The sequence below is a fragment of the Halichoerus grypus genome, chromosome 4, assembly GCF_964656455.1.
Source record: "Halichoerus grypus chromosome 4, mHalGry1.hap1.1, whole genome shotgun sequence".
NCBI lineage: Eukaryota > Metazoa > Chordata > Mammalia > Carnivora > Phocidae > Halichoerus > Halichoerus grypus.
Genome location: NC_135715.1, coordinates 179,753,993 through 179,767,223, shown reverse-complemented (window position 1 = coordinate 179,767,223; position 13,231 = coordinate 179,753,993). Strand labels below are relative to the sequence as shown.

At 43.6% G+C, this 13,231-nt stretch overlaps 1 protein-coding gene across 2 annotated transcripts in view; it reads left to right on the top strand.

Moving 5' to 3' along the window:
- WDFY1 (WD repeat and FYVE domain containing 1) overlaps positions 1-13,231 on the top strand; it is a 48,197-nt gene that overhangs the window by 24,894 nt on the left and 10,072 nt on the right. For both annotated transcript variants that reach the window (XM_036098713.2, XM_036098714.2), the window contains 5 exons: positions 2,949-3,003; positions 4,924-5,074; positions 6,697-6,809; positions 8,787-8,913; positions 10,229-10,334. In XM_036098713.2, coding sequence (XP_035954606.1) covers positions 2,949-3,003; positions 4,924-5,074; positions 6,697-6,809; positions 8,787-8,913; positions 10,229-10,334 — 552 coding nt within the window. The remainder of the gene's footprint in view (positions 1-2,948; positions 3,004-4,923; positions 5,075-6,696; positions 6,810-8,786; positions 8,914-10,228; positions 10,335-13,231) is intronic.

Genomic DNA, 13,231 nt, shown 5'->3' with positions numbered 1-13,231 from the left:
AGGGAACTAAATGGGATACATGTTCTCTGGTTCCACACCAGACCGACAGCTTCAGAATCCCTCGGTGGGGGGTCTGGGAGTCATTATTTTAGCAAGTCTTCCAGGTGAATGTTGGCTCACAACCTTGGGAGCTTCCCAGGTGAAATCTGAAACCAGCCCCCAAACTCGGAGGGCAGGGAGGGACCGAAGAAAGAGGCAGTCCACTCCAGATTGCTGAGTGGGAGGTTTAATGAGCAAGGGAGCTTATATATGAAGTTTTTCTTGAGTGGCTGCAAGATGAGTAAATCTCTGCCCCCACCCACCAGAGTCTTAAAAGTTTATATAGAGGCCTTAGCTGTGTTCAGTCATGTATATCGTCCAGATGGCCCCAACACCACATCACTGTCAAGGCTATGTGCTTGGGACAGCCTCTGGAACAGGGAAGGCAAGTGGGACACACATACCAAAGACGGGGAAGGGTTGAGGAGCCTCTTGACGGCTGACTGCCAGGGCCCAGCTCATGGTCAACAAGACAGGTCAGTGACCTCTCTCAACAGTGAACCTGAGGGTCAAGTGCATTAGGGGGGAGCCATTGAAGAGCATTAAGCGGGGGACGATAGAATGGTTGGGATTCTGTTTTTGTGAGCTTAGTGTGCCAGTATGTGGAGTTTGGGGGGACAAGGCTGAAACTGAGGCGTCCCAGTTAAGAGTCTGTTTCAGGACTCCCAACGGGACACTGTGAACGCTGGGGTAGTGTTGGAGAAGAGGTGTTGGCTTTGAGAGCTTTCTGGGTAGCAGACTTGATGTCTAGTTGGATGTGGGTGTTTTGTAGAGAACGGTGTGAAGATGGCTTCTAGAGTTTTAGCAGGATGGTGGTGGTGAGTGGTCAGCTATGCTCTAAGAGAAGATGTGGTGTAGAGGGAAGGGTGATGCGGTCAATATTGACAGTTGGGTATTTGGGCCTGAGCCTCAGGGTTTGGTCTGGAATAGGGGTTGGGAGTTCTCTGGATATAGAAGTCCGTGGAAGCTGCAGCAGTGGTTGGCCTCCACTAGGGAGAGCAGATAGACTGAGAGGAGCAGAGAGCCAAGGTTACCCTCCCTGGGAAGGTCAGAGACTGGGAGCCCATGGGGGAGACGGAGGCAGAATGGGCAGAGTGGGAGGAGAGCCAGCCAGGACGCTGGGCCACGGAAGCCGGAGAGGCAGTGGGTTTCACGTGGGGGTGAGTCACAGTGGCAGGGGCAGCAGGGAGAGGATGAGGTCAGGCCTGGAAAACGACCTTGGGAGCGGCAGTTAGCAGCTGGTGCTAAGCGAGGGAAGCCCTTTTCCTGCTGTGATGGTGGCGTGTGTGCGGTGGGTCGTCACTGTGGGCCGATCTTTAGAGAAGGAGCTGAGGAAAGTCGTAGAACTGCTGAAAGAGTTGTGTTGTTTTCTGCTTGTTTTGTTTCTGAAGTTAAAGGCTAAGAAGCCTTGAGTGTGTTTAAGCGCCAGGAAGGAAAAAGCCAGTGGAAAGGACCGGCTCTGTGCCCAAGCAGTTCACTCAGCAGTAGGCGGGTGGTGACGGATGCAGGGTTGGGCTCGCCCAGCTCTGCCATCAGCCTGGGACTGCTATAAATACCGTGGTAGTAGTAGATGCAAGTGTTCTCGTCTTTCTCCTTCTGGAAATTTTATAGGAATATCGTGGTGACGTGCATGCACATATATAACCAGAAGCCAAGAAGCAGTTTGTCCAGTGGTTGCACATTTTATTTCTCTAGGGACCCTACTTGTGGCTCCCGAGTCAAGGGTAGACTCTGTGATTAGAGGACAGCATATAAAAATTCATAGCTCTTCAGTGCAAAGGGGCAATGTAAATCCAGTGTATCGTTCGTCAGCAATTGATCTTTGATTTTCCACCCAAAACAGATCAGTATACATACAATGATATATATGCTAATACATTTATACTGTCCCCAATATGTAATAGTCAATATATGTTAATACATATATATACACACATATATACTGATACATTTTTGTACTATGCAATACCAAGATGGAGAGCAAGGAATCAGTATTCCTGTGTGTGTGTGTGTGTGTGTGTGTGTGTGTTTAACAATTCATAATGTCCATGTTACTTAGAGCCTTAAGAACTTACCAGTTAGCATTGATCAATAGAATTCTTAGTGTGTTTTCTTTAGAGTTTTGTCTTCTTGGTTTTATGCTGAAGCTGATTTTTTCATTAAAAAGCATATACTTTTATTTTTTCCTACTTATAAAGTATTACATAGTCTATAAAAATTTTGTAAATACAAGAATATTAAAAGAAGCAAACCACTCACAATCTGTAAATTTCCCTTTTTTGTGTGTGTTCTATATGACATACGTATATTTTCCCCCTTACATTGCTGAGATTCCCAATGCCTTATTTTCACTGTAGCTGAGAACCCTATTTGTAACAGGGTCTTTGCAGTGTTGCTTTATGTGTATCATCTTGAGGAATACTCCTTGTAACCAAGAGAGCAAAATTAACAAGATCCCTCCTTTATAGTAGAAGGAAAGGGACTACAAAGCTTGGGCTTGTGGAGGAAGAACTGAGCAGAAATGCCGTGCTGGTCCTGCAGCAACTTTATCCGGTCTGGTCCCCAGAAGTCGTGGCCCGAGGACAAGTCTGATGAAAGAAGCCATTCCATATTATTCTTTCTTTTAGCCCTTCATTTATTTTTTTTTAATTATTATGTTAATCACCATACATTACATCATTAGTTTTTGATGTAGTGTTCCACGATTCATTGTTTGCGTATAACACCCAGGTCTCCCCTGAGTGACTATGGAGTCTGAAAAACAAACTGAGGGTCCATATTATTATTTTATAGCTAATCTCAAGGTCCTCGTCTGGTGATAGCTAGTCTTGGATTTTACTTTGTTTTGAAAGTTAAGTTCCTGTTTTTAAAACCGTAACTGTTTTCTTATTGCATGTGTTTACTTTTAGGAATTTCATGTTTCTGAAGATTTTAATAAAATGAACTTTATCAAGACCTACCCAGGTAATTATAATACACACACGTACTTGCATACACATGCATGTAGGTAGGCACACACAAAATGAGAACACTGTCTCATGATCAAAATTAGGTCTTCACATTAACTTTGTGGATATGTTTCCCCCAGTTATATAGGATGCTGCCAACTCTTCAGTTATTTACCATCCTTTTCCTGCTTATCAATGTTTAAATTTTTGTATACTATTCCATTGGGTGCATTATCAGATGTAATTTAACCATTTTATTTTTGAGCATATGTGCTGCTTCCATTTTTTGGTAACACACACTAACATATATGACAATGTATATATATCTGTGAGTGTATATTTCATATATACATACATATGTGTGTACGTGTCCTTGACTCTGATTCTAATCCTGTAACCCTGGTTGCTTCTGTGTAAGACAAATTCCTAAAAATGGAGTAACTGGGTCAAACATTAAAAAGTTTTTTAGGGCGCCTGGGTGGCTCAGTTGGTTAAGCGACTGCCTTCGGCTCAGGTCATGATCCTGGAGTCCCTGGATCGAGTCCCGCATCAGGCTCCCTGCTCGGCAGGGAGTCTGCTTCTCCCTCTGACCCTCCCCCCTCTCATGTGCTTGCTCTCTCTCATTCTCTTTCTCTCAAATAAAAAAAAAAAAAAAAGTTTTTTAATGCTCTAGATTTATTTTACAAACTTCTTCCCAGCATTACTGTAAATTTTTACAGTCCCATGAGTGGTGGTTGAGAGTATTTGGTCATCCAGTCTGTCCAACATTGCTCTTACAAATGTTTTTTGCCTGTTTGATAGTCAAAATAGTCAATTTATAAATTATTTAAGCTTTGCTTAGTGTCGATCATTTGTTATGTTTGATGAATGTCTGTTCATGATTTTACCCATATACCTACAGAGTTGTAGTATTTTCTAATTAATTTATAAGAAAGAGTCCCTTGGTTCTTCCAAAGCAACCTATACAGCTGAGAGCAAGGTCAGAAGCTTCTCTGTCTAGCCTCTGACTTCATTCATCAGACTGGTGTTTATTAAACGCCTGCTGCATGCCAGGTCCTGTACTAGATGAAGTAGACTAGGTCCTGGTGTGGCTTACAGTCAGCCTGGAAATGCAGACATTTCAGGAGTTAGGTAATAGAATACCTTCCTCATTCTCAGCTATTATTTTGGAATACAGAACTCTACAAATACTTTGTCTTTATAAATAATAAAAAGTTACACACAAATGGTTCCAGGAACAAAATGCTTACACTATTTTTTTTAATTTCAGAAAATTGAAGTTCTCTTGTTTACAATGCCAGTGTTTTCTTTTAAGATTTATGTATTTATTTTGGAGAGAGCGATGTGCGAGCAGGGTGGGAGGGGGCAGAGAGAGAGAAGCAGACTTCTTACTTCCCCCACCCGGGCTCCATCTCATGACCTTGAGATCACAACCTGAGCCAACACCAGGAGTCCGTCGTTTAACTGACTGAGCCACCCAAGCGCCCTTACAATGCCAGTGTTTTCTAAAAGGTCAAAGTACTAAAGTGATAGACTATAAAAAACATTGCTCCTTTAAGAAAAGACTACTGCTTTCCATATGGAACGTATTGGTAGTAAGAGCAAAGTAAAAATGTTCTCTCGAGTATAGCAAAAAAAAAAAAAGGTCTGGTCTTTGATCAGTTATTGGAATCCCCCTTGAGCATCAGTCTTCAGTGACCTGCAGCTTCTGATTGTCCACCAGGTAGGGAGACAGGGCGGCCGGGAAGCCTGTGGTGGTGAGGTGGGGTAGGGCAGGTTATCTGAAAGCTGCTCACAGGGCACAGGCGTTTCCGTGGTACGACTATTCAGACCGTGAGTCTCCAGGCCAAGCGGCTGGAGAAGGTGAGGCTCAGTTTTGATTCGGAAGGTCCCATTTCTTCGTGAAGGGCGCAGACTTCCCTTTCTGTCCCCGCAGCTCATCAGAACCGGGTGTCCGCCATCATCTTCAGCCTGGCTGCCGAGTGGGTGATCAGCACCGGCCACGACAAGTGTGTCAGCTGGATGTGCACACGCAGCGGGAACATGCTGGGGAGACACTTCTTCACTTCCTGGGCTTCGTGCTTACAGTATCCTTCCAAGGGCTGGACCTTCTCCTGCCTAGCACCTCCTCGGCTCAGTGGTTGGCTTGGCTTTGAGGATGATCATAAACTGTCAGTTGAGATCCAGAGACTGAGGGATGCCTGTGTATTTCACATGAAATGCAAGACTTCCTGTATCTGCTTTTCTTTGGTATAAAATTGGTGTATTAAAAATAATAATTAGATGAATTACTGTTCTTATTGGGAGGTACTATCTATTTTTAATACAATATCTTAGAAACCTAAACCTCATTAATGCAAACCCCACCCCCTCGTTCCTTTGCATTTTAAGGTGAAAGAAAAGACTTTTCTGTTGAATAAAGAAAGACCAAAAGGAATCTGTCTTTTATTTGGTTATTGGCAGACCCTGAAAGAGAATAGAATAAGGATTTGTGACCCTGGAGTCCATAAATGGGCTTACAGGAGTTTTACAGTTTGTGTGAATGTGTATGGAGAAGGTTCATAATCCTTTCCATATTCTCAGAGTTGCCTCAGGATCCCCAGAATGTTAATGAATTGCTGCTTTCACAGTTTTTTACCTGTGTATGGAATTTGTTTCATGTAGAATTTGCCCTTGCTTAGGGCTCCCTGTGGTAGCTATCTTAGTGACAGCAAGATTAAGGCTGTCAACAACAGGCAAATACCCCATACTAGTTTCTTTTTCAGAGTTGGATGTCTGGCGTAGCAAATTCTTTTTTTTTTTTTTTCCATTGAAAGCCTCTATAAAAAAATGTTTGCTACAAATGAATGCACAGCATGAGATATTTAAAATAAGCATTAAAGCAGTACCATACGCTTCAGAATCAAATAAGGGAAAAACACTCAGATATTTGCTAAATAAGTCTTTCTGTTATGTATTAGGCTTTTCATATGGATTGATAGAAAAGGGCACAGAATCACAGAATCATGACCCAGCCTGTCATGTTTCTTTTGACCTTTGTTTTGGAATTAAAGCAATGGTTATCCTGATATGTTTAAACTGCAGATTGGCCACAAATGTCTATGGCCATTAAGTGACTGAGAAAGTAATGAGTTGTTATCAATAGTTAGTTTAAAATTTAAATTTACCACTACCCCAAATAACTGCCTTTTGGATGATTAAACTCTCCATGGCAATTTAAAATAAACCATGCTTTTCATTTAAAGCTGCATCATCCAGGCCAAAGAAAGATAGGTGTTCGTATTTGCTATCAGTTTTACATTATTTCCAGAGATAATTCATAAACAGCCATTTTGTTCCAGTTCTTTCTTGCTGTTTTCATTATTGAGTATTTTACCTTTTTATACTTTATTATAATTTGATTATAACTACTTGTTTTCATGTCTGACTTCTCTGTCAGCTCTTAACCTTTTTTACTGCTAATTCCTAGGGCATTGATTAGAATAGTCCTAGGTACTCCATGAATTCTTGTTGAATGAATGAATGTTAATTTTCCCAAGAAAATTTCCAACTTGAAAGCTTGTTTTCTTAAATATGTACATATTGCCTGAATTTCAGTTGGGTACTTCCTGTCTCATAGTTTTGTGCTTATGTCTTTAAAATGCACGTTTTTTCTATTTTATAACTTTTAGATGGATTGTGTTATATATCCTTGACTGCTTCTCCACAGATACGATTTTGATACTCAGTATGCTTTTGTTGGCGATTATTCTGGACAGATCACCCTGCTGAAGCTGGAACAGAACTCCTGTTCAGTCATTACGACCCTCAAAGGCCATGAAGGTAGGCTGTGTGATCACCCACAGGTTTTTCACCTAATTTGGGCATCCAGATTCAGTTCTCAGCTCTGCGGCTTCATGAATGATCAGCTCCTATGACCTGTCAGTTTCAGTTTGATTGGCCAGATGTGGGCTTTAGATCTAAAGGACTGAAAGCGAACTGAAGATAGGGTGTTGGGCTGGGTTTCATGTCATCAAAATCCCTTCCAGATTGCTCATGTGGATAATACTTTCTATTTTGTTTGCCTGTTTAAATTATTTTCAGAGGGTCTTTGAAAATTTCTTGTAGGGACGCCTGGGTGGCTCAGTCGGTTAAGCGTCTGCCTTCGGCTCAGGTCATGATCCCAGGGTCCTGGGATCGAGTCCCACATCGGGCTCCCTGCTCCGCGGGGAGCCTGCTTCTCCCTCTGCCTCTGTCCCTCTCTCTGTCTCTCATGAATAAATAAATAAAATCTTTAAAAAAAAAAAGAAAAAAGAAAATTTCTTGTAAATGGTGAGGTCTTTAGAAGAATTTTTTTTTTTTAATTTGTCAGTTTCTAGGATACTGAACAAGACCTGGTGGAGCAATACAATTAGGAGAAATGTCCAGGCTGGTTCTGCCTCTGCTTGGTTAGGGACTGAGGGGGAAGCACGGGTGGAATTTTATTATTTTTACAGTACAGTGAGTTGGCCAGGTTCCATGGAAGGGTTTTAAAATTCAGTTGGCTGTATTGGGTAACAAATTAGAAGTTTTGACACCGTTTGGTTTAGATTGAAGAATTGGGGATTTGTTCAAAGAATTAATGAATAACTTATTTATGAAAACAGTGTTTTAAGTATAACGAGTTAAAGGTACTCTATGCTTCCTAGCTAATCTATTTGGGTGAAATCGAGTGTGTCAAATCAGGGACCTTGTAGAGCAAAGAGGAGAGAGGAGAAGAACAGCAAGTTAGAATGTACTTGGGCAGGAAAGCACAGCCCCTAAGGAAACCACTTGTGTTTATGACTAATGGTCTCATGATCCCCAGGCTCCCAAGTGTTCTCTGTGTTGCTAAGGTCAGGCTGGGTTCTGGTAACTGCTTAGTAGTGTTTATAGCGAAGGCCCATGTTTATCTGCTGTCAGGCCTCTAGCTGAAGTGTATGGGGCACAGGATTAAATTTATGCCTAACCATTCCCTGAAGCAAGTTTTGCAGAACACTTCTTTTTTCACTTACCTTAGGTTTCTGTGAGAAACTAGTTTCTGTTGTTTGCTTTTGAATATGACTTCATCAGTTTTCTCTATAACCACCAAAAATATTATTAACTTGTATGACTGGCTCTGTTTTTAAGTTTGTTAATTTTTTCTAGGCAAGCAGTAATCAGTAGAATATGAAGAGAGAAATCTGTTGAGAGAGAAATCTGTAGAAAGAAAGATTTCCCAAGGATATTGAATCTGATAAGTTCACCCAATAGAGAATGTGAAATGTGAAGTTTGGATTTTTTTAACCTAAATTCTCTGGCATAATTGTGTGGTACACCTACAGAGCATTTTTTTTCTGAGACCCTCAATTTAATTTTCTTAAACATGCATCATGAGGTAAAACACCTGCAAGGTCCCGAAGACCTGGAATAATCTAGATTTTTAGATTACCTAAATTGACCACAGTAATCTTCACTGTCTTTTCTCATTAAATAGTGTTAGTTTTGTTTTTTTCCTTCAAAAGCTTTTTCTGAACTAACCCCTCATATATAGCTATCGTGTCATTTTTTTGATACAGAATGAAGAAAAATTTCTTTAAACATCTTTGTCTGCAAAGTAGTTTGATGTGCGTCGGAGATCATTATCTTACAACTCTGAGGGATGGATGTGCTCTGTCTTCTCAGTGACCTGTGATAAAGGGTTGGATGACCTTTCGCGCAACAAAGATACATTTTTGCTTTGGGGCTCAGCTGGTCCTCGTTCAGTCCAGCTGTGCAGGTGTAGGGCTGTACCTAACCCCGCCCTCTCTCTCTGCCCCCCAGGTAGCATCGCCTGCCTCTGGTGGGACCCTATTCAGCGGCTACTTTTCTCAGGAGCCTCTGACAACAGCATCATCATGTGGGACATCGGCGGACGGAAAGGCCGCACGCTCCTACTGCAAGGCCATCAGTGAGTGACTGTTTTTGGAGGTGGGGACAGAATTGGAGTCTGCGGGGGGGGGGGGCAGGGCAGCATTCGTATTCTGCTACTGCTTTCTCAAACCCCCATCTGTTAAGACAACCATTTGCTGAGGCTCACTCAGTCCCTTTTAATAGCTCTTCTGTGAGTCCTGAGTGTCTGATGTTGTAGAGCAAAACAGAGCCCAGGGTATTCTTCCTTCTTAGTCCAAAGAGCACTTGCCACCTGCCTCTCCCGAGGAGTCACCCTGTTGAAATACCTGCTTAGGGCACAGGGGGGTTAAGGAGGGCAGATGAGGACTTTCACCATGGAAGACTGCGTGGAATGCCATGCTGAGCCTGTCTGGAACTGGGTGCCCGACTTGTTCTTTTATTCTGACGTGTGGGTGTGGTTTGACACAGTTACCTAAGCTAGGGCAACGTAATACCCAGGCTCTTGCCTTCTGGTTTTGAGAGGAAAAGGACACTGGCCTTTCCTTTCCTCCCCGTTGGTTAGGCTGTTGCTATTTACCATAAGCAGAATCAGGTTGAAAAGTAGCCAAGGAAAGTTTTTTTTTTTTTTTTAAGATATTATTTATATGACAGAGAGAAAGAGCACAAGCAGGGGGAGTGGGAGAGGGAGAAGCAGGCCCCCCGCTGAGCAGGGAGCCCAATGCGGGACTCGATCCCAGGACCCCGGGATCATGACCTGAGCCGAAGGCAGGCACTTAACCAACTGAGCCACCCAGGCGTCCAAGGAAAGATTCTTCACCCAAGTCTGCAGGACAGGAGATTGTTTCGTAGGGCATCCAGAGGAGGAGTCCGACAAGCACACAGGAAGGGGGCAGATTTTGCCCCATCATTGTGTGTGCGTGTGTGTGTGTGCACGCGCACAAGTGAGTGCACGGGCATGTGTGTGTGTATCAGTCTCTGTGGCATCTCATCACCTGTTCTTATGGGTTGTGTTCCAGTAAGGGAGTCACCCCTCCTTTGTTCTTTGTTATGCACAGGTAGGTGAATCTTGCAGACCTGAAAAGGAGTGGACCACAGCAATTGGTCCTGAAAACGGTAGCCATCATCTTATCTGTGGCCTGCAATTCTGAGTGACTGACTTGAAAGTAGTGTTTATTTCATAGAAACTATTAAGCTGTATAATAAGTTACAGAAAGCTGATTCAAGTTTAGACTAGAAGCCACAAGACCATACCGAATTGTCAGTGATAAAATGCCAGTGGCTGGTTCCAGCAAGGGGGGAGATTAGAGCCTAAGTGAAGACAGAGTCCGTGTTTCTCCACGTCGAGACAAGTGACCGATGTGTGTTGTTCGCAGTGACAGAGTGCAGTCCCTGTGTTACCTGCAGCTCACAAGGCAGCTGGTCTCCTGTTCCTCAGACGGTGGCATTGCAGTGTGGAACATGGACGTTAGCAGAGAGGAGGTAAGAGGATGAGCAGGGCAAGGCGGAGAACCTGGCTGCTTGGCTTCCCACCCTGCTGGCTCTCGATGATGACCAGGTCACAGACAGCCCCAGCCCCTCTCCCTTGTGCTTACCGGCTGTCATCTAACAAGGTCCTGTGTGTCACTGCCCCACGCCCTCTCCCCATGTGAGAGTTTCCACAGTGACAAGCATTGCCCACAGATGGAGCATGTGGGCTGTTTTCAGTCTGGAGACGTGCACCGAGAACCTGCTGGAGACAGTCCCCCATGTCCCTGGGGCACGCGCTGTGCCCAGCCCCGGGAAGCACTGTGGTGGCCCCATGGCATCCCTGTTACCCAAAGCTCTGGGAGGCCTGCTGTGACTAGTGCCAGGGACCTTGCCAGGTGCCTCACGTTTTCCTGGGGAAGGGTATCTCTGTCCTCTGCTTTTATTTTCCACTGAGCACATGTTGACATGGTGTTCTTCTCAGGAGCCCTGAGTTCTCATTTGTTGGGGCCACTAACTAGTTGTGAGACCTTGTTCAGAGGAGTGTCATTATCTCTCTTGAGTGTCCGTTCCTGCATCCATAAAGTGGAATCATTCAGTGACACAACTTCCAAAGCCTCTTCTAGTTCTTGAGACAGATACGCTGATTGTCTAAACAACCTTGCCATCATCTTTTAAATTGAGAAATTTTTGACATATATCATTATATGAGCTTCAGGTGGAAACAGCAATTTAGCATTCGTATGTATTGGGACGTGATCCCCACAGTGAGCCCAGTTAGCGTCCAGGACCGCACATCGTTACAAAACTTCTGTTTCTTGTGATGAGAACTTTTAAGATCTACTCTCTTAGCAACTTTGAAATACACAGTGCAGCTTTACTTAGCATACTGTACTTCACATCCCCAGGGCTTATGTATCTTGTAACTGAAGTTTGTACCTTTTGACCCCCTTCACCCGTTTCCCCCACCTCCAGCCTTCTCCTCTAGCAACCACCAGTCTGTTCTCTTATCCGTGGGCAACTCGGTCTTTTTTTCTATTTTAAATAGTGCTGCAGTGAGCATTCTTGACCTTGTCATTGTGTGATTGTTCGATTATTTATTTCAGACAGATTTCTGAATATAGACCTTCTGGGACAGGGAGATGTACATTCTTAAGGCTTTTTATAGATGTTGTCAGATGACTTCCAGGCAGGATTTCCATTCTCATGTCCACCAGCGTGGGTATTATCTGTCTTTTCCAACCTGTGATGTAAATAGCAGAAGAGTTGACTTTTTGTTGATTCAGGAGAGATTTTAGTGTGGGGGACGAAGGACTTACAGTTTAACTTCAGACATTTCCTGAGCCCCTGCAGGGTGGCTCACAGGTCCGGAAGCAGGTGCGTATGCGTCATAAAGGGCTTATGACGCTGCATGGCACCATGCACATGCTGTGACGTCACAGGAGTGGTGCGGACCAGCTGCGCCCATCGAAGCAGACACCAGGCGTGGATGCGCCATGCCCACCACACTCCGCATACGTCTGTTTCGTGTCCCCTCCAATTACTTGGGAGTGTCATTTTCACTGAATAAACCTCCATCTTTAGCATACCACAGAAGACGTAATCCAGGCAACATTACTCATTCCCAGGCTTTATGGCTGCCATGCTCTATATGCAGATTCGTGCCTGCTTTTTCTAGGCTTATAATCTCATGAAGGAAATAGACTATCCTATAAATAATAAAATGAAGTCCATAATGTGGAGAAGTAGTAACTGTTAGCTTTTCTAGGAGCCTTGTGAGACGAGTTAAGTAGAAGAAATCTTGATTACCTGTGTGCTGGCAAAATATTTTGGTAAGACTTAAGGTAACTCATTATTAAATACAGACAGCATTGGCTCAATATTAATTATGGACACTTTCCTTACAAAGCTTTGTTTTAACTGTATTTTGCAATAGCTGCTAGTTACAGGCATGGAGAACAGCTAGGATACTGTTCGGTTTCCTGGACCCTTGGCCTGTTTGTTTTGTTGTTGTTGAGAACACAGAAACCTCAGAGGCCGTGTTCCCTGGCTCACGTGGGAGGGTGACCCTTGGGGCCAGCACTGCTGGTGGTTCTCCTAAGGGCTTTTACCCACTTGGATTTCAATCCACTGTTCTTATCCTTGGTAAATTCTTTTAGGGAAAAAAAGTGACAAAATAAAAGCAAGATTCCCACCTTCGGGGTTACACAATTGTGGAATTTATCTGTATGTCTAGGGAAAGAAAAGACAGCCCCATCACTCAGGCTGCTTCCTGTGTAGGCGATTCTCTTTTTAATTGTTTGTGCAAGATTACCCCAGATCACTCGCATGCTGGCTGGTAACACATCGCACTCTACTAGCTTTTCTCTCTCAGTAGTTGACAGTGTTGGTGGGGAAGCAGATTATATCAGAAAGATGCATTATTGGGGCACCTGGGTTTCAGCTCACGTTGTGATCTCAGGGTCCTGAGATGGAGCCCCACATCGGGCTCCGTGCTCAGTACGAAGTCCACTTGTGATTCTCTCTCCCTCTCCATCTGCCCCTCCCCCTCCACACACACTCTCTCTCTAAAATAAATAAATCTTTTTTAAAAATGCATTATTTTTAGTAGTCTTATTATGTTTTTTAACCAGCTGAGTATAGTGTAAAGGGAAACAGCCTATGATCTATAAGGTTTTGGCCCTGGGTTAGGGTTTGTACAATTTGTAGGACTTCCTTAGGCAAAGGCATACAGAATTAGTCCCAAATTCTCTAGCCCCACACTGCTTGCTTGGAATTTCTGAGTCACCTGGAAATACTGATTGAGGCAGTTGCCTCCCTGCCAGATCATAATTAGAGGGGCTCCTTTTCGGAAGTAGGCGTGAAATGTAAATGAGCAAGTAATAATTAGAATGAATCCTCTTTATTTTTTT